General features: G+C 36.6%; 1 protein-coding gene across 2 annotated transcripts; it reads left to right on the top strand.

Annotated features, from left to right (window-relative positions):
* Positions 1 to 489: 489 nt before the first annotated feature.
* LOC129261374 (mucin-2-like) lies at positions 490 to 26,463 on the top strand. 2 transcript variants are annotated; one of them, XM_064099071.1, is made up of 7 exons: positions 490 to 803; positions 3,683 to 3,971; positions 8,625 to 10,076; positions 11,530 to 11,778; positions 13,389 to 13,509; positions 18,547 to 18,700; positions 21,985 to 26,463. In XM_064099071.1, exons 2-7 carry the CDS (start codon positions 3,914 to 3,916, stop codon positions 22,252 to 22,254), a joined length of 2,304 nt encoding a protein of 767 aa, XP_063955141.1. In that variant the 5' UTR covers positions 490 to 803; positions 3,683 to 3,913; the 3' UTR covers positions 22,255 to 26,463. The 2 variants fall into 2 exon arrangements, with proteins under 2 accessions (XP_063955141.1, XP_063955140.1); XM_064099070.1 differs by having other exon boundaries at positions 626 to 803; positions 21,970 to 26,027.

Below are 26,463 nucleotides of genomic sequence, written 5' to 3'. Positions count from 1 at the left end.
GCTCGGTTCGGCAGAGAACATTCAACGCCAGCGCCCAACAGGAACTGCCGGAATTATGTCATATTTTCCGAGGTCAATCCTAACACCAGCATCATTTCAAGTACAGTGTTATTATTGCTGGTGTTGGAGTTGTCACAACACAACACCAGATTTCAACACCGTAGTTGAAATCACCCAGTGTGAATGGCCATATTAAGACCAAAACTATTATACATAGAATGCATAATGTTGGCCTCCCTTGTACTTTACAATCAGTCTACTTCATTCAAGTTCATTCAGGTTCTACATGTATGAAAAAAAAAACGTGGTTATGAATAACAGCAATGTTTTATTGGTCGTTTGGGAAGATGTCAAAGGGACAAACACTTCCCAAAACTAGACAGATCTGTCACGCAATATTTAGTCTAACAAAATCCTCTCTGAAGTTTCCTATGGAGTCCCTGAAATTTTTTTTTTCATTTGTTATCGTAGATAAGTTATGTCATGCTTGTACTTGATTGTTTTGACAGTAAGTGTTTTGATGGTGGTACTGTTGTTTTGGTCGGGGATTTCATTTTTTTTTTTCAAAGGACCTTTCTCGGAGGTGTTTTTTCCTGTCAAGCCTGGTAAAACCCAGTTAGATATCATATCGCTTTGCCGTTTTGAAATAGAAACAACCACTTTGGAAGGCTCTGTGCACTTTATTCCAAGCAGGATTTTAGAAGTTTGTTATGTTACATGTACATGTAGGTGGTTGCAACTGATTTGCAAACTGGAGAAATGTTGTCCAGATATGGCATTTTAACAGAGGTGTACACGTACATGTAAGTACAGTTTATCCATCATAGTACCATTTAGATTTCAGTTTGGGAAGCTGACTTGCAATTTACCGGAGTGTACAGTACATGTAGATTTCTAATTGAATACCAGTTTCATATTTCTCCTTTGAATAATATGTATTCATGAAGTATATTCCGATGATCTTGGGATTCATTTAAACTATGTTGTTAAGTTGTGTTTTAACCCTTGATCGGAAGTTGTGACACTAATCTCTATATTCTGTAGAGGTTAAATATGTCAGCACATTTGGTGATCAATAGTAAATAAGTTTTCTTTAGCAATTGAAAGAGGTTGCAGGAAACCAGCGCTGATTTCAAGAGAAAGTCTGTAAATTCAAGGTTAATATACACTATATTTCATTGTAAAGTGTACAGTGTAGATCTATAGAACTTTACATTAAACTGAACTTTGTTTAAATCATGCAGCTGAAAGACCACCATCACAGATAAGCACATGATTTGGGACAGTATTTTTTTTTTTTTTTTGGGGGGGGGGGATTGACCGAACATGCTAAAATTTCATGCTTGTTTTTGCTTATTTCTTAGCAATTACACAACTATTTCCAGGATCCTTTGGCTCCCTTTTTAATTTTTTTTAAATAGGCCGTACATACAGACACCTACAGGTCGTCATTTGATAGGATTATGTACAAACTTATTTTGAAATCGCTACCATCCACAACTGGCATTCACATTTCGGAAAAGCACACACAAAAGAAAGATTGTGAATATTAAAGGACAAGTCACCCCCAACAAAAAGTTGATTTGAATAAAAAGAGAAAAATCCAACAAGCATAACACTGAAAATTTCGTCAAAATCGGATGTAAAATAAGAAAGTTATGACATTTTAAAGTTTCGCTTAATTTCACAAAACAGTTATATGCACATCCTGGTCGGTATGCAAATGAGGAGATTGATGACGTCATCCACTCACTATTTCTTTTGTATTTTATTACATGAAATAGCGAATATTCTATTTTTCTCCTCATTGTCAAGTGATACAACGATTAATTCCTCCCTGAACGTGTGGAATTAGCATTGTTTAAAACTATATGGTTCAGTCAAGTTAGTCCTTATTGTCAAATCTATGAAAAGTGAAATATTGTATAATTCAAACAATAAAAAACAAAAGAAATAGTGAGTGATGGACATCATCGACTGACTCACCTAGTTGTGCATATCACTGTTTTGTGAAAAATAAGCAAAACTTTAAAATGTCAGAACTTTCTTATTTAACATCCGATTTTGATGAAATTTTCAGCACTATGCTTGTTTGATTTTCTCTATTTATTCAAGTCAGCATTTTCCTGGGGTGGACTTGACCTTAAACATTTTCGTCTTCCCATCATTTTTGCACAGAGTTGGACCATCGCAACTTGGACTTGAGGAGAATTCAGGCCTTTAATATTGTATCGTCAAAATTTTGTAATCACTCTCTTTACTCTAGGGGATTGCTTTCTGCTGCGTAATGCCTGCTTTATATCAAAATGTAGTGCAAGATCTAATGTTGCAGGTACATGCACATGTACGAGTGTGAATCCATCCAGGCCTTGCCAGTTATTTTGCAGGATGCCATGACGTTGGCATATCGCTGATTCTCGCTCTCAAATCAAGATTTTACATGGGCCAACTCTTTATTTTGTACAAATTAGGGAAGTGAGACATTAGTTTTCAAAGGCTTGTGGTTGTAACACCGACTGGTACGAGTGGGTACACGGAATTACTATTTCGGATATGGATGTGAATGCAATGTTTTTGTATGTTTTGGTAATTGAATACCAGGAAAAGATTGTGTATCTGTGTTTCTCTAAATAAATAATTCTCTTGCTTCCATGTTTGCCATTTGCTGATAAGCTCAAGATGTACATACATGTACACCTGTAGGCCGACAGTATGAAGAAAAGTTCTGAGAATTATAAAGGACATAGAAGGGCTTGCTAGTTGTTCTTCTTTGTCTGTTTTTCTACTGTATAAAAAAAAAATCTACACAGCATTATAGGATCTACATTAGTTTTGCTGTGTTGCTGACTACTGACCATAAATACAAGAATTCATCTGTACATGTACATAGATAATGAACCATGTTTTATATATTTCCAGAAATAGATTTGGGCTTCATCTCTTACTTCAGATAGTTAAACTGAATGGAATATAACATCAATCACATGCAACAGAACTGACAAGCATACTTTTAACAGATAACAAAAAAGCTACTGAAACTACATGTAGCTACATAGAATCATTTCTTCACCAATAAATCATCCACAGTGAAGATTGAACCAGTGGTGGTGGTGGTGGTGGTGATGATCATCATCATCAACATCGTCATCATGAAGATGTTGGTGATGGTCATGATGATGATGATGGTGGTGGTGGTGATGAAGGTGATGATGGTAATGATTTGGATCAATGATCATCATCATTTTGATGATGGTGATGATGATGATGATGATGGTGATGATGATGATGATCGTCATCATTATCATGATGATGAAGATGTTGGTGATGGTCATGATGATGATGATGGTCTTGATAATGATGATGATCGTCATTATCATCATAATGATGAAGATGTTGGTGATGGTCATGATGATGATGATGATGGTGGTGATGATGATGATGATGTTAATGATTTTGATCAATTATGATAATGATGATTGTGATGATGATCGTCATCATTTTGACATGAAGGTGGTGGTGATGATGATGCTGATGATGATGATGGTGATAATGATGATGATGATGGTGATGTCGACATCGAGGCTCTCTAGCTGAAGAAGTCCTAATACATATAAAGTCTAACTGTCCTCACTGTAGAATAATACATAACGTTTTCATGAAACCCTCTCTTCTCCTCGTGCAGAGATGGTGCAAACGTTTCTTCCAGCTGTGCGACACCGAAGGTGAAATCTTCCTCCAGTACTTCAAAGACAATACCTGCACCAAGCTGAAGGGCACCATCAACCTCCGGGAGTGTGAACAGGTGGACCAGGGCCTGTCCTTTGAGACCAAGAGCAAACTCAAAGATGCCCACATCTTTGACATCGTGACCCAGCGTCGCAAGTACTTCCTGGTGACAGAGACGGAGGAGGAGATGTTGCGGTGGGTCCACAGTATCTGCTCTGCGTGTGGCTTCCAGTCTGAGGACTCTAGTGAGTACTTTTTGATGATCCTTTTAAAGGAGAAATATATTGATTATGAATACGGTCTTATTATATATCATTGGAAAGGTAATGATGTGGGGATTAGCATTAGGTCATTTGAAAATAACGAAAATAATACATAAGGTCGAAATCGCCAGTTAAAAAGCGCTAAAATGCCTTTCCGAAATATCCCTCGCATCTGTCTCTGAATTGACGTGTATGATGGTACCAGAGACGTGACTGGCTCTCCTACATCAAGCTCCACTCGCGTGCAAAACCTATTGCGAATGCTAGTGAACATGCGATTTCTCCACACTGCCACTGAATGGTTCATGAAATGGAAGAAAACCCAGAAGTTCTAGATTTGGATTTTGAATAGATGTTGTTGGAGAAGAAGATATTGATGATGAAGATTCTAGCTCTAGTGAACAACAAAGCAACATGGAAGAAGGAAAATTAGGGGAATTGCGCCGGTACGGGGATTGTGAATGGAACGAACCCCTGTCGTATCATTACTCAACTCACATTCATTTGCACCTGCACGGTGCACCACCCAAAGGCCAAACAATTCGAAAATATATAGTGTATATATATTTCATACACTTGAGACTTCTAGGATCTGCATTTACTTGCTGATCTCCGAGAAGTCTTTTAATTTGTGATTTCCACCTTATATATTATTTTCAAATGACCTAATGATAATCTCCAAATCATTACCTTTCCATTGTTATATAATAAGACCATATATTCATAATCAATATATTTCCCCTTTAACACTTTGCTCTGTTCATCATGAAAGCTAGGGCTGCTGGATCTATTTTCAGAGATGATGTGGCCAACCATAAAAGGCCCTATCACTGCGGGCAACCCGTGGGTAGCAAAAATATTCACTCGCAAGTTACAGGCAAGGCTTGCTTGGAGTGATGTGACAGGGCCTTTAAACAATTATCTTTTAATACTCTAATACTGAATAATGTAGGAGCGCCTTGAGCACCTAGCAATGTGGATACGCGCTCTATACAAATCCTATATTATTATTATTATTAATTAAAAAAAATCAAAATAAAAAATCTGTGTGAATCAAAATGCTCATTAAATCATACATTAAAATATGTTTACACCACTAATAACTGTATGTGCACAAAATGCAGACAGGAGGACTTGCATCAAAATTTTGGACACCGTTCTCATTACGCTTTCTAAAGCTAGTTTACTGGAAACCGGTTCAGGAAACCAGTTTGGAAGATCGCTTTGCTAGCGTTCCCATTTGATCACACGAAAGTGGTTATCAAAATCACTTCACATAAAGCGATCTTGTTGCTATGGAAACTCTCTTTAATAGTCAGTGGGGTGACACGTTTCGTGCGAAATTCGAAACTGAGCGCCTGCAGCGTAGGCATTCTACACTTGTTGTGTGGAGTAGCACGCTCAAAATGTGCGGAGATCGCTTCCCGAAGAACGGTTGTGTCTTCACTTATGCTAAAACCAGTTTAATGAGGCAAAGCGATCTTGAAAACTACATCGGGAGGTGGTTTTATGAATCGGTTTGGAAGATCGCTTCCAAGATCGCTTTGACCGTTCTCATTACACGTTAAAATAGTTTCCAGTAAACTAGTTTTAGGAAGGTAGTGAGAACGGTGTCTGAGATTCACTAGGGTTTTTTGCACTTTCCTTTTCACCTCACTGTCTAGTCTCCTTGCAGCCACTGCAATGAACCAAGTCAAAGTTTCAAAGCCTTGTCAGTAGGCTATCAACATAACATTGGACCTGAACCTTAGATAAGGTCACTAATAAAAAGATAAATATTTAAATTACATGTAGAGTCTTTACCTTGAACTTGATCTTTTGATGATCAGCAAAGCTGGTCAGTCCCAAGTCCTAACAAAATCATTTTAAGTTCAATACACTTTGTCTTTGGTATATATATTGGATGATTATTGATAAGAACCCAAAAGTGAAATCCACCTCTGGGAGGTTACCACCACCCACCCCCTCCCCGCCCCATAGAAATAGGAGATCGAGGCGAAAAAGGGAATAATGTAGGAAAGGGCGGAGGGGATCGAATTATTAATTATAATGTACAGTAACTTGGTTCTCTCCCCAATCTGGCCATTTATCACTGATTGGTTAATCTGCATAAATTTGTCAACATTGAAACAAGTCTGTAAAGACACTCATTCATGATTTGGTGACCTTTATTTGACTGAATTGATTATTTTAACTCAACATGTTTTGAGTGTAGACTTGGGCCTTTAACCTTAACTTTAATAGCCAAGGTATTTCTACATGTAGTAGTTGTGCTGTAAAATTTAGAAGGAAGTCTTGTAACTTGACAAGGAAGTTTAGCTATCATGAATGCTCCTTATCTATTCTTGCCGGTTATAAAATAAACGTGACTATCTATGCATGCTTGAAATCCCACTATTGCTGTTCTACAAATCTAAATGTGCATGAATAAATTGTATTATCATTATTGATTGGTGGTGATTTGCGGTAGTTTCCTTGTACTTCTCTGTCTTTTGTATGACTTGTTTGCTGGATAATGTAGGTTTCATACTTTTATGTTGTCAACAAATTTAAGTGAATCAAGTATCCCAAATTAGAATAAAACCTCCATGTACATGAAATTGAAATTGAAACTTTATTTACCACAATCTTCATAAAAACCATACAAATCAAGAAATGTAAATATTTCAATAAAATACATTATAACAAAAGTGAGTATATTCAAGAATAGTGGAAGGATCACTGAAAAGTTAAAAGGAACTTATAAATTAGCGATCCTGAAATTAACACAAAAAACACAATTAAATAACAAATGCAGTTAGGAAATACAGAACAAACAAACATAACAAGAGTATACAATTGTATCTATATCAGTATTACTATTAGTATTAGACTTTCTGCATGAAATGTATTTTTCAATGTCTTTTAAAGCTCTGAAGGGTTTTGCACTGCTTAATATTTTGAGGGATCTTATTCCAAATAATGGGACCCCTACATAAAAATATGTTGTTTGAGAAAGAATAATGGCCATATAGTGCACGAGTATCAGCTGAGTTTCTAGTATTATATGTATGTATATCTCTATTGGTTTGAAAAATGTTGTCAAAATTATTAGGCAAAAGGTTGTTATAATAGGAATACATAAAAACAGATAATTGAAAATCATGTAGTAAAGAAATTGGGAGTATATTTGATTAAAAAAAGAGGTTTACTATGACAATAATAGAAAGGTTTTATGGCATAATATATGAACTGCTCTCTTTGAAGAAGGAAGATGCAGTTCAGTAAGTGTTGCTTGCAGGATCCCCAAACAATATTGCAATAAGATATGTAAGGTAAAATCAATGAATTATACAATGTAAGAAGAATATTTTGTGGTAAAATGTCTTTAAGTTTACTCATTATTCCTATTGTTTTGGAAACTTTCCTTAAAACCTCATAAACGTGTGTCTTCTATTTTAAATCCTTGTCTATACTAATTCCTAAAAATTGTGTAGTATTTACATGTTGAATTAAGTTGCCATTAATATACTTCTTTTGCACTATTTTTCGGAGAATTGAACAGCATTACATGGGTCTTTTCATAATTAAGTTGTAATTTATTCGCTTCAACCCATTTGCTAACCTTTGAAAGTTCAGAGTTATGGTTTTGAGTAAGACATTCCACATCACTGTGTTTATAAAATATAATATATAATAACATGCATGTTCATCTTTTCCCCTACATCTTTTTTTCAACAAATTGATGTGAATCAAGTATCCCATATAAGAATAAAAACTGTATAAAGTATTTTAATCCCCTCTATGGTTTGTCAATGCCACTAGTTCTGTCTCGACTCTTTCAGTGCTGGTGGGTATTTCAGCTGTTTGTTATAAAGTTAGGAATGAATTTACACTCGAGTTTGTGACCATTTCTTGTGCTACATGTACATGTATGATCCCTGTGTAGCTGACATAGCTTCTAAGACCATATTCCTGTTGTGCGTAAAGTCGTTCATAACTTCATATACAGCTTTATGGCAAACCCAGGGGGGGGGGTGTTTCATAAAGATTTAAGTATGACTTAAGTTGCACTTAAATGCCGACGCGTAAATGAAATGCAACTGGCAGTCTTATTGATCAATATGCAGTAGTGCGCGTCCTTTTGGCATGGTCAGACCAATATGGTCATGTCTTTTATACTGCGTGCAACTAGGCATTTACATGTTAGTGCGACTCTAAGGCATACTCAAACCTTTGTGAAACACCCCCCTGGTAACACTATTACAAATGATACAGCTTTCATACCATTCATCATGTAAATCATGGAGATATCATATCATATGCAGTTTGCATATTTTGTTTTCTTGTTGTCTACATTAGATTCTTTTAGTAAATTACTGATAGGTTAAATAGCCAAACCAACTTTTGAAAATTATTCATCAGCCCTACATGTGGGTACACACAGCAAAGAGTTGATACACACAGTTTTTCTTAATTTGTTCAGAGTAAAGGCATATAGGGTGAGGGGGCGTGTACTTTTATATTCAATTAAATCCTTTTTTATAGATTAACCAGGTAGAATATTGTGAGCCAGTTCTTTTCTGTTTTGTGTGATGCCTGTTGTTATCTTTTTTGAAAGAGCTAATTTTTTCCTATTATATTGTTATTTTGCAGTTTCTACAGTCTCGGACCAAACAGATGGCCCAGGCTCTCCTGCAAGGTTTGCCGAAACACCCCTGAATGTGGGGTCTCCTCCTATAACTACCACCAGACCTCCCACTACAAATGGCAATGAATCGTACATCGATATTGCCGAGTGTGAGACCGGTAACCCTCTTGCTTCAAGCAACGGTTTGCCACCAAAGCTGAACGCCAAGGAATCCCTTCCGCAGCATGTTCCACAAGCCAGACAACCAAAGACTTATAATGACACCATGAGCAGCACATCCAGCAGTGCTCCTAGTGACTCCGCGCCTTCCCCACCTAACTCCAGACCGACGTCACAGGTTGAAGGAGCAGTCACTGATGATATCTACGATGTTCCTCCGGTTAGGCAATCTGATGATGCTCCTCCGGTTCCATTACGGCCTGCAGCAACGCTTGAAGAATCTATTTATAAGGTAGTGCCACCGAGCAAGGATCCAACTAGCTATCGCTGTGAGAGTCAGCTGTCGTCAGCATCCAGCAACAGGGGATCGTTTTCGAACTCCGATGACTTGGGATCAGGACAGACTTATGACTTAGTACCCAGTTTTAATGATAGAAGATCCAGCGGATTTGAGTCGGCGGAGAGCAACGGTCCTCAGTCAAACTATGAGACACCTCCACCAAGGCCACCTCCACCTGTCACCGAGGACATCTATCAGGTTCCCCCTTCCAGACAAAGTTTGGACGCTGAAACAGACTGTTTGTATGATGTTCCTCCTATGTCACCACAAATTGACAATACATATGATATGTTACCTAGTCCCATGCAGAAGACACCTCTGCAGAACATACCCTCACATCTAAAATCTCCTTCACAAATCAGTACATCCACCGACAACTTGGCTAGGTCCTTTGAGGAGATATCCCAACAAAATGCCAATCAGTCCCTCTTAAACGGGGATCTAGAACACTCGACATATGATCCAGTACCGGCAATGGACCTGAATGCATCCATTGGGTCGAACTGTTCTTTCGGTAGTGTCTTCAAGGACGTGGGTCCTTCCTCCACGGCTATGGAAGCACCTCCTCGTCCTGCAAAGCCTCAGAGTATGTGCCCCTCCACGCCGCCACCCAGTATCGATGAAAAGTATGTTGCGCCCGCCCAACCCAACCATCGCTTCTCACCCAGTGAAATGAGAAGGCGGTTGACAAGCATCGAGACCAAGAGTCCTCCCAGCATGGCCAACCATCATCAACATAAATGGATGGATCAGGTGATACAGCCACCTGGGTATATCAATACCAAACGCTCCGGTACAGCGAATCCTGGAATGGCAAGACCGAACTCTTCTTTCAATCCCAGAGGCTATATTCCCATGAGGTCAAATACTGTGTCTGGCGGCTCCAGGTCAACCTTCCCAGCCAATGGTTTCCAGAATGGCCAGCAGCCGCTACCGGGGAGTTATATGGCTATGCAAGGTAAATTTATAAACATGCAATCCTATAATCCTTGTTTAACTCATTATCTTTCTGTCTGTCTGAATATTTAAAGATCTGGGTTGATTTCTGGGGGGGGGGGGGGGAGGCATGAAGACTCCACTGTAATATCAAATAGAATGCTCTCTTTATAATGCATGTGCTGAAATTGAATACAGTCCAATTATCATTTCGTTTCAATTTTAATTTTATTGTCACAAACAGAATTGTAGTAATCATAAAAGGTTTCTTTCACTTTCACTGCTTAGTGTTTGTAATAAAGTAAGCCAGCGAAACTGATCATCTGCCTGTCTATCTGTAATATCTTTATTTGTCCTTATGGAGAGTAAATCTCATATGGCATGGAATCTTCCAGAATTTTCAAAAGCCTAGGTGTTGACTTGTACAATATGATCTGTCCATCATGCGAGCCTGTCGGGCTAATGTGATAACATTTCGGACAGTACGAAATCGACTGAACTTAGGGTTGTCATTTACTTTGGGGTCTCAAAGGTTTCAATAACTCCTATAGACTTTAATACCAGAGCTCCGTAACACAAAGATAAGTGATCAATCGCTTAATGAACTGAACAATCAAGACCAATTGCGCATCTGGTGCAAAATACTGATAAATTGTCAATTCATCTATTGCAAACTTGCCCACTCATCACATGGTCCAATTTCATTAAGTCTAATGCCATTACATCCATCAACATTTCGTCAAACAACCATTTGGTCCAGTCGTCAATTTGTCTAATCACCAGTTCGTCTATGACCATTTCGTCTCGTAACCAGTTGGTCTAAGATCCATTTTATTTTCATTCATTTCACCCAATTAACACTTAGTTCAATTAGATGAAATGGTATATGGACTAAACGGCTATTGGACCAACTGGTTATTAGACAAAATGATGAGTGGACGAAATGGCAATTAGACCATGTGGATAGTGGACGAACTGACAGACTAAAATGATAGTAGACGAGTTGTTAATTGGACGAATTGGCAATGGAACAAATGAAAATGAACCAAAATACTGACCAGGAACCAATCAGAAGTGTTCTTTCATATTTGCTATTCATTACTAAACTTTGTGTTATGGGGCCCAGGTCTGATAATTGTTCTCCCAAAATGACACCCTCTATCATTATGATATATTTCAAAGTAAATCCTGGTATATCAGTCTACACCAATTTCCCTCACTATTCTTCTGTGGCAGCGATTACGTTACGGGCTCCAGTCCTGGTCTGCTATCGTCCCTCATAATTATAGATTTTCCATATGATTAGCTGCTCGATCGATTTCGGAACATGCAAACAGTATTAGATTAGGCAATAAATCATGGCAATTTGCGTAGTTTATCAAACCTTAGCCAAGAAAGTTCTGAAATATGCCTATTTTGCCCCATTGACTACTCAGTTTAATACTTCTTTAATTCTCTCCTGATAAAATCTTCAGGAAGCAGCGAGAGTCCCAAAAGTGGACTTGGGGCACCTATATCGGAGGAGAGCTACATGCACATGCAGAGCCAGAATGAAGGAAACCTGGACATGTATACCCTGATGATGAATAACTCGGCCCCAGCGGTACCCCGAAGGCCACCCCGTCCAAGTACCAGCTCCATCATCAGTGTCTCGTCTACAGCCAGTGGAGATAGTCTGCCGCCCCCTATTGACAGGAGGAATAAGCCGAGAAGTACCGACTCAGGTAAGATTTCTGCCCTCCACCTCTATGCCTATAAAATAAGATATTCCCTTGTTTTAAATGATGTTGGAAGAATTCTATGTGTCAGGTAGAGCATGTTGTACCGAATCATGCCAGAAGGTTGTCAAGTAACGTGTGAATCCCCTTCAAAGTGTGGTGCGTTGTGGCCCAGTGGATTAGTCTCCAGACTTGGAAACAGAGGGCCGTGGATTCAAATCCCAGCCATGGCCTGATGTCTTAGTTTCAGCATGGACCTATAAGAAATGGATGATTAACGCGAGCATTCTTTTGATGCAATCATAGTCGCCTTATCCTGATTATGTGCATATTAATGAGAACATACAGGTGTTTTGACAATAGCGGCTACCGAGGCGAATCTGATCTTTACAAAGGAATCTTTTTCCTCTTCTTGGCGTTTGTTGGCTGATGTCCTGTAACAGATTATACCTTTCAATTAAGATGGTTCAGTTTTGGAGCAGCAAATTGAGAAGCAGACGATTTTTGTGATATCAAATATATTATTATCGATTTGCACACTTCTGCACACTCATAATGACCTTACTAACAACGAGAGGGGGACGACCTCTACAAGAAACGCACCATGTTTCTCTGGAATGTCATGAGGAAATCTTTAAAATGTGATTATAAATTACAATCAATCAATTTCATTTCAGCCTCTATCTCGAAATATTCATACATTTTCCCAAATAAAAACAACGGAACTAAGATATTTATTTATAAACCAGAACTGCACATTAATTTCAGATAATTTAGGTAATTTATTACCTTCTGCGCGTACAATTTGTCTAATGTTAAATGTCTAATCACCGAAAGCTTCTGTAACTCATGGTTTAGTTGACGGCGACCATGATGGTATCACAGTAGATAAAATATGAAGAGAATGTTATTCACATGACAATAACAGTCAGATGTTAGTGAATTCATTAACTAACCGATGAATGTCCAGCTTTCATAGGTCCATGGTTTCAGCAAGAAATTTACCCACGTCATGCTGCACTCAACCCTGGTGATGTGAATGGTCACCTGGTAGAATTAGTTCCTTGAATGCACAGTGGTAGAACAGCAGCTCAAGCTAATGCTTGGGTAATTAATGATAATGGGTCTCAGGATGGATTATTTCCAGATAAATGGCGATGTATGTTTAGTGACTCACTGTTATTACCATTACTGCTGCTACTCCTACTACTACTAATGGGCAATTCCATAAAATGATCAACCTTTTTGCACGTCCGAACCCCATTCTTCTCAAGTCTTACTTCACTTCATAAACTGACAAAGTCACGGTCCTTTGAGAACATTACAGACTGTCATAAGAAGCAGAAATCAGAGACAGAAAGTTTCATAAAGGTCCCACACAAAGGGGGTCGGACGTACATATTTTATGGAATTGCCCTACTACTGCTGATGATAATGTTTCTTCTTGTTAACTTCTTTTCTTCTCCTATTCCTCCTCTCCCACCCCATCTCCTCTTCCTTTCCCATTTCCTTTCTTCTTGTCCTTCTTCTTTCATTACCACCTCCACTACGAATGCTGCTATGTTATAATGAATTGTCATGATTGCCATGTTTGCCGATGTCTTTATATTCTCTAGCTATTCTTAACCCTGAGATGCTTGGCATGGAAGGATCATTCTACGCCACAGGTACAGAGCTTCCTGCTGACTTCCCGGTCCAGAATCCCAGGACGAAGAGCTTCAGTAAAAGACCATCAAGGTATTTATTTATCCATCTCTTTATTCTATGACATATACTCCAGTCAAATTTCATGTCTCATAATACGTTGGTCTTCAATGCATGGGGGGGGGGACTGTATTAGAAGGTGGACACTATGCTCATACACATACTATCAAAATGGCCCTAACAAGTAATCACCCTCCCCCCGAAATATCACATTTATGTAAATGAACAAGATTTTTAAATAATTTTTCATGAAATCATTGTGATATGATATTTTAAATGTCGCACATTTTGAAGATGATCAGACTTTAGGTTGATTGAATTGAAAATGAAAATGATTAAGCTACCCATAGACCAGAGATAGATGCCAGCTATAGTTTTGAGTTGCAAGGAGTAGAGTTATTTTGCTTTATTAAAACCCTGCTACATGTATAAGTTGTATTAGTAATATCTATGAGTTAGGTTATGTTTTCAATGTGTATTGATACTTGGCACTAATCCCAATCGAGATCCCCGACACTGAAATCTGGTATTCTTCTCAAATGTAAACACGGCCTCTCTATCGGATTTGTTTGAGGTCAAAGGCTTCACAATAACTGGTACAAGCCAGTCTAAAGAGACTGAATGTTTGCTCAGTTTGCCTTTTAAAGAGAAGGATTTTATAGTTTTAAGTATCTAATTCAGGGCAAATTAGAAGTGATATTGTACATACAATGAGCTATGTATACACACTTCTTACCAGTTGAGAATTGTTTCTTTCACTGTCCCAATAAAATTGATTCCTTTCTGGCCATTGTCTGATTTTATGCTTCTTACAACCCCAATTTATTTATATTTGATGCATAATGAGTGGTTTTGCTCATTTAAGTACTCTTTGTGTCTGTTTGTTGTATTTTGTGGTTTTTGTGTGCTGGAGTTTTTGTTTCAGATATATATATCAAAGCTGTTGTTTTGTATAAATTCTGAAATTAAGTAGGTAGTAGTGTATGAAATATTGATTTATATATATTTATTTATTCATATATTTATTTGTTTATTGATTGATTGATTTTTTATTTATTTATTTATATATTCATTCATTCATTGTTTTGTATATTGTTGTGGGGGGTTAATGGCTAAATTATATGCCCTAATCGTGTCCTGCTTTTGTTCATCCTAAACAACACTTGTATAGAAATCAGTATATAGGGTATTAACTGGGCCTCTCTTTCTTGTCAAAAGACGTGTGTATTCAGACCAACTCGAAGTTCAAGGTATTTTTTTATCAGAAATACCGGTTATTTTTTCTAGTGTGAAATCAAATTACTCATTTTCCCAAAAGAAAATGCCTGCTAAATGGTAGGTAGTTGTTAAATTTACAAGAAATTTCGCAGTGATTTATACAGGTCGTGGGTTTTCTCAGTGTGGGACAGCAAATTACAAGACAACTTTCTCAATTCAGCGAGTTGTAGGGCATGGGTGCCAAGGGCCGCTTAGCTAGCGATTTTGAATCACAAACTTCTCCTGCTATTAAATCAGATCTTACTGCACATGCTTTTAACTTCAAGTTCCTACCCCCAAAGTATCATGTTCGGGTTGATGTGAATGCATGAAATAATTATTGAGTGTTTTGAGGTTTGAACAAGTTCTCATAAATTTATGGGTATTCTGGAGACAGAGTCAATCTGGATACACACCCAAGGGCCATACTAATATCAGATTTTTTGTTGAAGATATACATGTACACCCCTTGTACTATTTTCTGGCCTGTTACCAATCCTGTACTCGGATCTCGTGCACAGTTTTTTAGTACAATTTTTTTTTAAATCTTGTTTTGCTGAGTGCTTGTAATTAAGAAGTGAAAGTATCATGTTTGAAGGTCTTCCGTACTATACGTTTCTATTCAAAAGAAATGATCAGACAATCCTTGCAAAGAAAGACTCTCAGTTTCAAATATGGAGCCTGGAGGATCCCGGATATTGCATCCACTATATTGTTTCATACATAGCAAGCTGTCCAGTTAGTTGTGATAGAAATGCTTGTTTTACCACTCTTTATAATTATAATAGTTTTCATATCAAGTCCCTTATTGCTTTCCTTATTTTATGTATTGTTTTATGATTAATTCTCATGTTCTTTGATTGATATTAATCAGGGTTGTTTGATTTAAATCATGTCGATTTAAATCATGATTTAAATCGCGATTTAAATCACTTGATTTTTTTCAAAAAAATCACTGATTTAAATCAACTTTTATGAAAAAAATTAGTTTTCTCTATTTTCTCTTCTTCTTAACAGATACTTTCAATGTAATCATTTCAATTTCTGTTCCACATGCTTTAGAGATACTTTAAAAGAATGATACACCCTCATGGAGTCTGATTTAACACCACTGTTTTATTTTCAAATTGTAAAACAAGCAAAACTGATGAAAACAACAAGTTTCTAACGAAGTAATGATAAGTAACTCTCTGTATGTACACCAAACTGTTAAATCTTCAATAAAATAATATATAAAATCTACAAAGGTGCTCAAAGTCCACAACTTGGATACTTTTACAAAACAGCTGAACTACTTGTATGTACCTCCTTCTTGTTACTACTGTATTAATACCCATTCTTTCAATTACTTAAGTTGAAGGCATATGTGTACATTTGATAAGAATTACATGTATATTTGCATGCTTGTGTATTTTCTTATCAATACCCATACATTCAATTACACAATTTTAAAGTACACATGTATACTTAATAAGTAAGAATTTAAAAATAGGAAAGTTGCTGGGCAAGTGTTACTGTATGCAGCAATACAACTGCTGTGCTTGCTTGTTCATGTAATAGTTTGAAAAAAAAAACAGCACATCAATGATGTGGTGGACAGTGGTGCTTATCCTGCATCTTGCAACGAAATTTATTTGAAGTTTTATTTGGAACTGAGGTTACACTGTAATGAAAACATAAAATGTGTATTTTGTTACAAGCATATCAGGAAGTGCCTATTGCAAATCTGGTTAAATATTACATTCAAATTAGATGTTAACGTACAGTTGTGACTTGCGAATGCTTTGTATACCAGATGTAGCTCTAGAGTTTGCAAACCCTATTTCTGTGGAAACAAGTCTTAATATGATAAAGCTTTACAATGGCTTAAAGGCATTGGTTAACATTGTGTTCAGTTTAAAAAATCTGAGTTGCATGTTCTCACGTGTATGCTAACATGTCTATGGGAATATAGAAATGAAACAGAGCAAAAAATGCTTTAAAGTGTTATCATTTAGAGAAGCACTCCAAAAAAGTAAAAAATAAATAAAAAAAATTACCTGTATATAAGTGGATTATTGTGTCAAATAGTACAATACACAATGTTCAAAAGACTACTTGACCACTATTATTGGTGTAAAACAGTTTTAATATAGTTTAAAACTTGTTAAGTGTGACCATTATTTTTCGTTGGAAAAAAAAAAAAAAAATCTGATTTAAATCATAAAAATCTGATTTAAATAAAAAAAATCTGATTTTTTTTATTTTAAAAAAAAAATCAAAAAAATCAACAATTGGTCAGTGGCAAAATCCAAGTGAAAAAAAAAATGATAAGAGAAGTGAAATGAACCAGAAAAGCTGATTTTAGACAAATGAAAATGAGAGGAAACTTCCTCTTTGAGGGATTAATTCAAGGCCCTTGAAATGACAAATTATAGCATGCACGATTTCAATATTATGTTCTCAGTTTTTCTTCTTATTTATCAGGGTTAGAACAGTAGATAACCCAACTAATGCCTTCTAATTCCTGTAGAACATGTCTTCTAGATTTATTTTGACAGTGACGTTCTTGACAAGGTGATGTGCTGTCCCAGCAGTGGGGATTTCCCTCAGAGTCAAAGTGCTTCCCAAAGCAAAACTTGACAATTTGGAATAACCCTGTATAATCATGAATGTTAAAAAGAGGAAGTAATATATAGAAAAGCAAACCATTTACCATGGGAAATTGATATACAAATATATATACTGTACACACTGCATTTGTCAAATTATTTTTTCTTATTTAATTTGAAAATGTTTCACGTGGAAATAAGTCAAGCATTGCTGCCATTGTGTTTCTCTATTCACGCATCTGATTTTCTATTGATGTTTATAGTAACCAGCGTGAATATAAATGAGGCATAATAATGCCATGAAATATATCAAACTTTTGACACAATAGTACCTGGGACACAGCAATTCAAGCATGCTCTCAACTCTCAAGCAGAACTGGTTAACCGCAAACCAGAAAAATATATTAGCTCTGAGCCCTGTCTTACAAAGAGTTGCGATTGATCCGATCAACCACAACTATGGAAAGCCAGCAGTGTCAACATATAAAATGCATGTTCATTCCATTTATTTTCTAGATATGATGTATTATTCTACATTCATCGTTTTCTTGGAAACTCATGTGCTACTCGTTGTTTACAAAGGACATGGTGCAGATTTCCTGGATAAAAAATTATGACATTTTTGGATTTCCATAGAGTTAAAGTTGATTGGACCAATTGTAACTCTTTATTAGATTGGTCCCTGATCAGGGGTCCTACATATCCTGCCAGCAATGTCATCAAACCTGAAAGGCCTAGTACATATACATGTTTGTATATGCTTAAAAGTGTATTATGCACTTGTTAACCCCCCCTCACTAGTTCAGAATGCTCAGAGTTCATAACAATTTTTGGTTCTCTATACAAACAGTAAAATCATACATTAACTTGCCTTTTTGTTTCTTTCTCAGATAATTTAATTTGTGATGAAATAATCTTTCCAAAGTTTTCTTCAATGTGGTTTTACACTGTCATTGTCATTTCTTATTAAAATTTTCCATTGTTACAATGCTTTCTTTCTCATAAAAAAAACAACAACAAAAGTTGAATAAAATATGAACTGACCAACTGTTGGCTAAAAAAAACCCTCCCCATTCATTTTGCATGCAATTTTGTTTTTAACACACAGTTCTTCGGTCCATATTTGAACCAGTTTAAATATATAGGTTGGTTAAAAAATTTCTGATAGTGTACTATCCTCTCTCTCACTGATTCTGTTTGAAACCACCATTGTCTCCCTCAGGCACAGAGAGTCCGGAGGTTTCCCGAGCACCCCGCCCCGCCCTCACAGGAGCGTGCACTCTTCTAGTAGCTCTCACACAGACTCCATCGCACCACCGATGGACGAATCCTATGTCTTCTCCGAACCCACCCCTATTACTAAACCAAGGATAGAGGTGAGTAAGGGATGAAGATACCGATGACGATGGCGATGACATTGACGATGACATCGACTACATATGACAGAGATAATGTCGATGACAATGACAATGCCATTGTATTTGAAGGGCAGTGGGGACGATGATGATGACAATGTTGATGACGATGACTTTGTATTTGAAGGGGAAGGGGCGACGACGATGTCTATTACAATGACGACTATGTTGATGACAATGATTATTATGATAATGGCATTGTTTTGGGGGTTTTTTGAGGGGAGGTGGATGGCTTGTAAACAAGAAATTTCTTCCTCAATCATTGAGATTTTTTACCCAGATTTCATCTCAGATACATCTCTTTACATCAAGGCGATGATGATGACAGTGATAAAAACCAGGCGAATTAAAAAATATATACTTTTGTAAAGGGGCTATTGTCATATTTTATAACATTCCTAATATCCTTTATATGTAAATGATTAGTAATCTCCATGAGGATGGGCAATTGTTTAATTAAATAACTTAATTTCAACAAAAGGTTTTTAATGCATTTAAACAGTATTAAGAATCTAGATATACATTCAATCATTCAATAATAAATGGCGATTCATTTACAAAAAAAAAGAATACACTTTACTTAGAGTTTAGAATTTGGGAATCATATTTAGCATACAATGAAATGATTGAATAATAAAGCATTTTTTTTTTTTGGGGGGGGGGATTAAATCTCAGTACTGAGTCTTTGAGCAGTAGCATTGAAAAGTTGAATAGAGTTTGGTTTAAAGATTGTCTTGTTCTCACGTTGCCAAATTGTAATGGATGTAATTATAAAGATTTTGACTACTTATCATGATGTGCTGTACACATATAAACCTTCACTGTTTAAAGGATTCCTTCACTTTTGGTTCAATTGGCATCGCTTAGCACCAAAGCACTGAGTACAACAAAACATGTACTATTCACTGCTAGAGTATAAAGTTTATCACATTTTCCTTATTTCTACATTGAATTATGAAACTTCCTGATTTTATTGTAATGATTAAATCAGGTGGAAAATTCAGATTTTATTGATTTTTTTTCATAGGGGCAGTGGGGGAGTTCTATAAATGTCTGAATAGTTATTGTATCAAAAGCCATTGATGTAGGGAAATGGGGTGAAAGAGCAGCACTTGTCTGTTTTGCAGAAGCTGCCATGAAACGCAAAATGGTTATCAGTTTCTTTGGATCAGATTGCAGTACAAATCTGTTTAGTGATGATTAGTTATGAAGATATTTACTTGTAAATCACTTCCTTATTACAAAGTGATTCCTTGTCTGGTCTGCTTTATTTTACAATAGTTCAATATTATAGCTTACATGTATACATACAGTGTAAATTTAAATGCACTTGTGTCCTAATTTGCATTTTGTTTAATTTTATAAAGTTTAATCACTAGTTTCTCCCTTTGTACAAGTATTTGAGTTTTTATATACATACAGTGCATGTAAGGTACCTTGTAGGAAGTCAGTGCTGCTTTTTTGTGTGCGGCCTTTCATTTCCAATTCTCCCACGTCGTCATTGACCAAACAATTTGGAATGCAGAAAGCCGCTATGAACAGACGCATAGAGACTTTATAGTGGAATTCCTGCTAAAAAAAACATGGCAAAGACTTTTTGACAAGTTACCTAAAATTTTATGTGTGATATTGTTTTGCCCTGTGAACCTTTCGCCACCTTGCACTTTCCATTTCATCTATTTTTTTCTTTTCATTCTCGTTGTTGTTTTTGTTTGAGTTGTACCACTGCTAGATTCACTGCCTAGCCCTGCCCACCTTCGTTGTAAGTATCGAGTCTATCTTGTTGATCATGTTTACTATTTGGCCAAACCCTAGAGTATAGTTACATCCCCTTTCTCAGATTTTGTAGAAAGATTTGTTTGCCCCATCCCTTTAAAAAAGAATTTTTGCACTTCACTCACTCACTCACTCATATGATTTGCAAAAATGAAATTTGTCAGTGGAATTTGCCATTTTAGCCCTTTCAGTTTAGATCATTAGAAATCACCAAAATCTTAAAAATTACAATGATTTGATGGCTACAATTGGGCTGTGGGATGTGCCAAGACATTGCCCAATGTTTAATGTAGCAGTTTAGAGGTCAGACACGAAAAAAGAAGTACAGTGATTGGAATAAAAAATTACAAGAACAAATGTGAAAAAAAACACTGCATTTTTAGTTAAGATTGCACATTACTTGATTTTGAGCTATTTTTGTTGCAGACAAAAAGAATACAAGCTAATAAGATGCTATCTGATATGAAGCATTGTAAGAATTTTTTACTTGTGCCTGCAAAAGGAATTGCAATATGACACAGCTGTCTTCTGGTCATTTGAAGACCATGTCCTTGAACCTTTGAGAAGATAGGCCCTTGCAATTCTTCAAGAATGAAGTAGCAGGTGGATTAGGCACCTTGATAAAAAGGTTACACTTCGTAATTCCGAAGGTTCTTTATTCCAAAGGTTCGTAATTCCGAAACACGTAAATTGCCTATACCTCGATGTTTGTTAATCCGAAAATGTAAAAGGGTTCGTTAATCCGAACATTTGTGGCGTTATTCCGAAGGTTTGATAATCCGAAAACGAAATAAGGTTCGATGTTCCGAAGGTTCGTTAATCCAAAAACGAAATAAGGTTCATTGTTCCGAAGGTTTGTTAATCCGAAAATGATATAAGGTTCGTTGTTCCGAAGGTTTGTTAGTCCGAAAACGAAATAAGGTTTGTTAATCATTTCGTTTTCGGACTAACGAACCTTCGGAATTACGAACCTCATTTCGTTTTCGGATTAACGAACCTTCGGAATTATGAATTTTTCGGACTAACGAACCTTCGGGATTACGACCCTCATTTCATTTTCGGACTAACGAACCTTCGGAAATACGAACCTTCGAATAACGAAGTTTCGGAATTACGAATGTATGCGGATAAAAATTGAGTAAATCAGATTTGCTACATGCACGATTTTGCAACACCTTAGCTGTACCTTATATTTTTTGTCTGTGCACAAACAGGAAAAAAAAAAAAACTTGTACATGTATGAAGATGGTAAATTTTCAGATAAAAGCCATGGTTAAAACATGGCTTTGGGTACCTACTGTTCCTAAAGGGTGATGCGGCAGCTACAGTGGCTCTCATATTGCATTGGTACACTCAAACTGACAATATCTCCATCTTCTCTTTCTTTCCTCCTCCTCCTTCCTCATCCCCCAATAACAACCTAATCGCCGCTTGGCCACAATATGACATACCAGTCTCATCAATTTCAGACCCGTCATGCCAGCATCGACTCGGCCATCCACCCGCACCCCTCGCCGACCCTCCCGCCGCAGAGCCACACGGTGGAGTACCTGGAGCTGGCCCACGACAGCGACAGCCCCTCCACGTTGCCCCGCCCGCCCAAGCCGACCTCGCCCAAAGACCAGGTGGAGTATATCCACCTGGACATGGAGAAGACAAAGGCGTTGCAGGAGGTGACCCAGAACAGGGAGGAGAGCTACAGGCCGAAGAACAATGATGGCGGAACCCTCAAGAGATGAGATGGTCTACCCCCCTCTATAGTTGAAAAGCAAGACAGGCATTACTAGTCATACCTTGTCTATCCATAAAGGAGGGCTGCTATGTTGAGGAAAATCTGACCAGCATTGACCATGCTTTGATGATTGAGGTGCTCCATAGCTGTCAGCATCGCTCGACTTTGTCAAGAGCCTTGGGACAGCTAAAACTGTGGACCTTTGTGGAAAGCTGTTCTTTTCTATGGGCATCTCACAATGGATTTATTACATTTTTATTACATTTTATATTAAAGCAGTGAGTGAGTCATATTGCAACACAGATGTACACTGTATACATTAATATTACAACTCTTTCAGATCTTAAGTACACATGGATATTATATTGAGATGATATTGGAAGATCAACTTTAAAATTCACCGTGATGACATTTGTAGATTAATTGCTTCATTTCGTGTTCCTCGTGTGGTTGTATTTATTGAATTGGCTTGCAGTTGAATTGCACTTGACAGAATGATGCAGTATGGAAGTGAATATGCATTTTTTTTCTTCAAACTAAAGTGATCGTGGATATGTAACTGCTCCTGTGTTTGTGTTGTTTTGTGTACTTCCAAAGTACAGTTTGAATTTTTAGCTCAAAGTTACGCTTGAGGAACTGCTATGAGCATCTTGTTTGGATCATGAAATCACATTCAAATGCTACACAATTTTTATAAAGATGATCAGATTACAATTAATGCCCCAATTATACTTCACTGGAAGGATGTATATTTCAATTTCATATGAATATAAATGATTAGAAAACCCATTATATAGCTTCCGTATTCCAGTTGTAAAGATATTTTATACTCAACAGTTTTGTGAAAAACCACCCCCCACCTCACCCCTGATGTGAATGTACACTGTACATGTAATGCAGACCAAACAGTACCTCACAACACCAAAATGGCAACAGTATTAGCATACACATCCATGTAATCATGAATCATGAAAACGAGTCTTCCCTTTTGCACAATAGTGTACCATCTCCACTCCCTGGGTAGCATTCCAATGTGATAGGCTTCCATATTATAAAGCTAAAGTTCTGCAGTAGACTCATTTTGTTGCAAATCAACATGTATTATAACCATTGTGGCTCTGAATGCCAATTTAAAGATTGGATATGCATTGGCAACAACTTGTCAGTGCAGAGTAAGGAAGTAAAAACAAGAGTGATCTCTTACATGATACCATCTTCTTAGATGATTTTCTTTCTCAAATCTTAAAAAAAAAATAACATAGCTTGCAATATCTATTTTCATATTTTCCCACATCTCTGTTCATTGTTTTGCTCAAAGGCATCTATTAATATCAAAGTCATATGTGTGTTAGTTTATATGGGGAATTTGAAACCATTTAGATGCCGAATCAAATTTCGAGTGAAACTTGTCACCCCACTGAGAGCGTTCCCGTGGCAACAAGATCGCTTTACGTGAAGTGATTTTGAAAACCACTTTTGGGTGATCAAATGGGAACGCTAGCAAAGCGATCTTCCACACTGGTTTCCTGAACCGGTTTCCAGTATTAGTTTTAGAAAGTGTAATGAGAACAGGGTCTAAAAACGTGACCAGAGCTTGAACCTCTGCATCAATATGTAGCTTCCCCCAACTCACAGAGGATTATTGATTTATTAATTTATTCCTTTTGTCAAACATTCATTTATTTTATTACTGGTAACTTCAAGTGAGTTTTGAATAAAGAACACATTTTAGTTCACATAGACTCAAAGTGAACAGCGACATCTAGCGCGATCTAGGACAATATTGCTTATGAAATTGTGTGATGCATAAAGTAATTGAAAGAAAAAATACAATTGTGGTGATGCATTATTATATATTCATACAAAATTATGTCTCACCGCGGTTTCTGCGACATCCATCTTTATTTTTCTTGGCAGAAATGGGTGATTTGGCCAGAAAAGTTGCTGAGGTGTTGGTGCTGAAAAGCTAAGCCAAAATTTCTCATACTTTAATAAGATGCTTCAAGGACTTTGCTCTCATTACCTTGTAAATAGAAACATTTATTTCACGTTACATCCCTTATTCTGACTTATACATGTTATACAGGGGAAGTTACATGGGGGCATAGGGCTAATTTGCCCCCAAAATTCTCTGAAAAATGAAATAAATGAGCTATAATAAAATGTAGCAAATTTTTGCCTGTACAAATCAATGTGATCGGGGTATTGCTTGTGACAATCTCACACATATTTGTTGTGTATTTGCTTTGATATATTTGTTATCAATTTGTGTGGCATTAACGCTTTATGCAAACCCTAATTTATTTTGAAACCCTTTGGCATTGACAAGAAGAGGCAAATCTTAAAGTATGCAAAACAACTTATCTGACAAATATCACTGTTGTAATATCACATTTTTTTTACCATTACTCCATGTTGTCATGGCAACCCTCTCGTTGCAAGAGATATGTAAAATGAGCAAATTCATAGGGAATAAACTTCCTCATGGTGTCATCAAGTTTGGATGAATACTTATAGATCATTACCTTAAGATCCCCTTCTTTGAAATTCATAAAAGAGCACTTTAGAGCACTTTAGACCATGAATATGTACCTTGGTGCTCAAAAGTTAGTGAACCCCACCAGAAAATGAACATCTTTAAAGTGTTCAACTTCTGCCATATTTAATTGTCAGGTGATCAAATATTACATTCAATAAAGTTTGTTTCTCTTGACTCGCTGAACATTGTAGTATTGTCTGCATTCAATGCTCAGCTATGAGCACAACTGTATGGGAAGTGTCTCTGCATGGACTAACATGTCTGAAAAAAAATACAGAAAAAGAAGAAGTATTCTTTAATTATTATTATTTGTTTGGCGTCACCTGTGCCTGGGAGGCGAAAAGTGAACTGAATCACTGTGACCCGCAGGTGTCTCCTCCCGATATAAGTGATTAGGGGAGTGCAGGTGGACCACTACACCGGGGCTTCCCCCTATCCCCCTATTCTTATGCGACCCTCCTCTACACGTTGCTTTCATTTAACGTCCTATCCGAGGGATGGAGTGTTTTCCACATAGCCTGCATCTATGGAGAATGGGAGAGGGGTTTCATAATGCACAATTAAAGTTTTTAATCCTTGAGTGGAATATGTATAGGTTCTTGTGTATGGAATCCACTGTAGAAAAAGTAGCAATCAATTGCAATACATTAATCAATCGCGACTTAATTTGCAACCAATCTGAAGTACACATTTGGGTTTGAATTTTTTCTGCAGTGGGCCCCTCATCACATAAAAATGAAAGTGAATGTGAATTGAATTTGAATTATAATTTATAAGACTTTCCTGATTTTTTTTCATGTTTGCCTTTGCTACATATTTCTTTTTCATGGTAAAAAGTAAATTTTTGTTCTTACTGTCATTAAACTCACCCTATCCAAGAAATATACAAACATTTACTGCAGTTTTATAAAGTATACATTAATATTTCACCCTCTTCTACTGAACGTGGGTATTAAAACAAAGTTGACCACTTTGTACAAAAAAAATGAAGAGAAAAAAAGATAAATTATATATTTTATCTACAGAAGGTTAAAAAGAATATATTTATTCAGTACTTCGAATTAGTGGCAATATTTGTGATAGAATATCGATTACACATTTTTTATGCAGCTTGTTATTATCAAATTTAGGGAAAAATCATGTCTCCTTCAATGTTAATTTTTTTCCAACATGGAGAGACAAAATAATATACTGGTATGTATTTAAAACAGATTTGAGAATAATATGAATGTGATATAATTATTTTTAAAAAATGAAATTTTAGATTTACTCGTAGAATCTTTGATGATGTTTTTAATGATCAGTTCATCAAATCAATACATTAATGAAAGGAGATTCATAAAGCTGCTCATAGAGTTGAACAGGGCCCCATCTTACAAAGAATTACGATTGATCCAATCAATCTCAAGTATATGGAAATCCATCAATGTCATCATTGTTTCTTAAGGAAATTTGCTTAATGTCCTTTGAAAACAAAGAGAAGCGTACTGAATCTTCAAGAAATAATGAATGTATGAATATAGGTCATATCTAGAAAATACTTTGAAAGAACTTGCATCTTACATGTTGACGTTGCTGGCCTTCCATAGTTGTGATAGATTGGATCAATCGTTACGCAACGAACATAAACTTTACACATGCACCACATAGACAGATATTCATTAAAAAATCTCACTC

Source organism: Lytechinus pictus, chromosome 5, assembly GCF_037042905.1.
Source record: "Lytechinus pictus isolate F3 Inbred chromosome 5, Lp3.0, whole genome shotgun sequence".
NCBI classification, from domain to species: Eukaryota; Metazoa; Echinodermata; class Echinoidea; order Temnopleuroida; family Toxopneustidae; genus Lytechinus; species Lytechinus pictus.
This window is presented reverse-complemented; position numbering and strand designations above follow the sequence as displayed.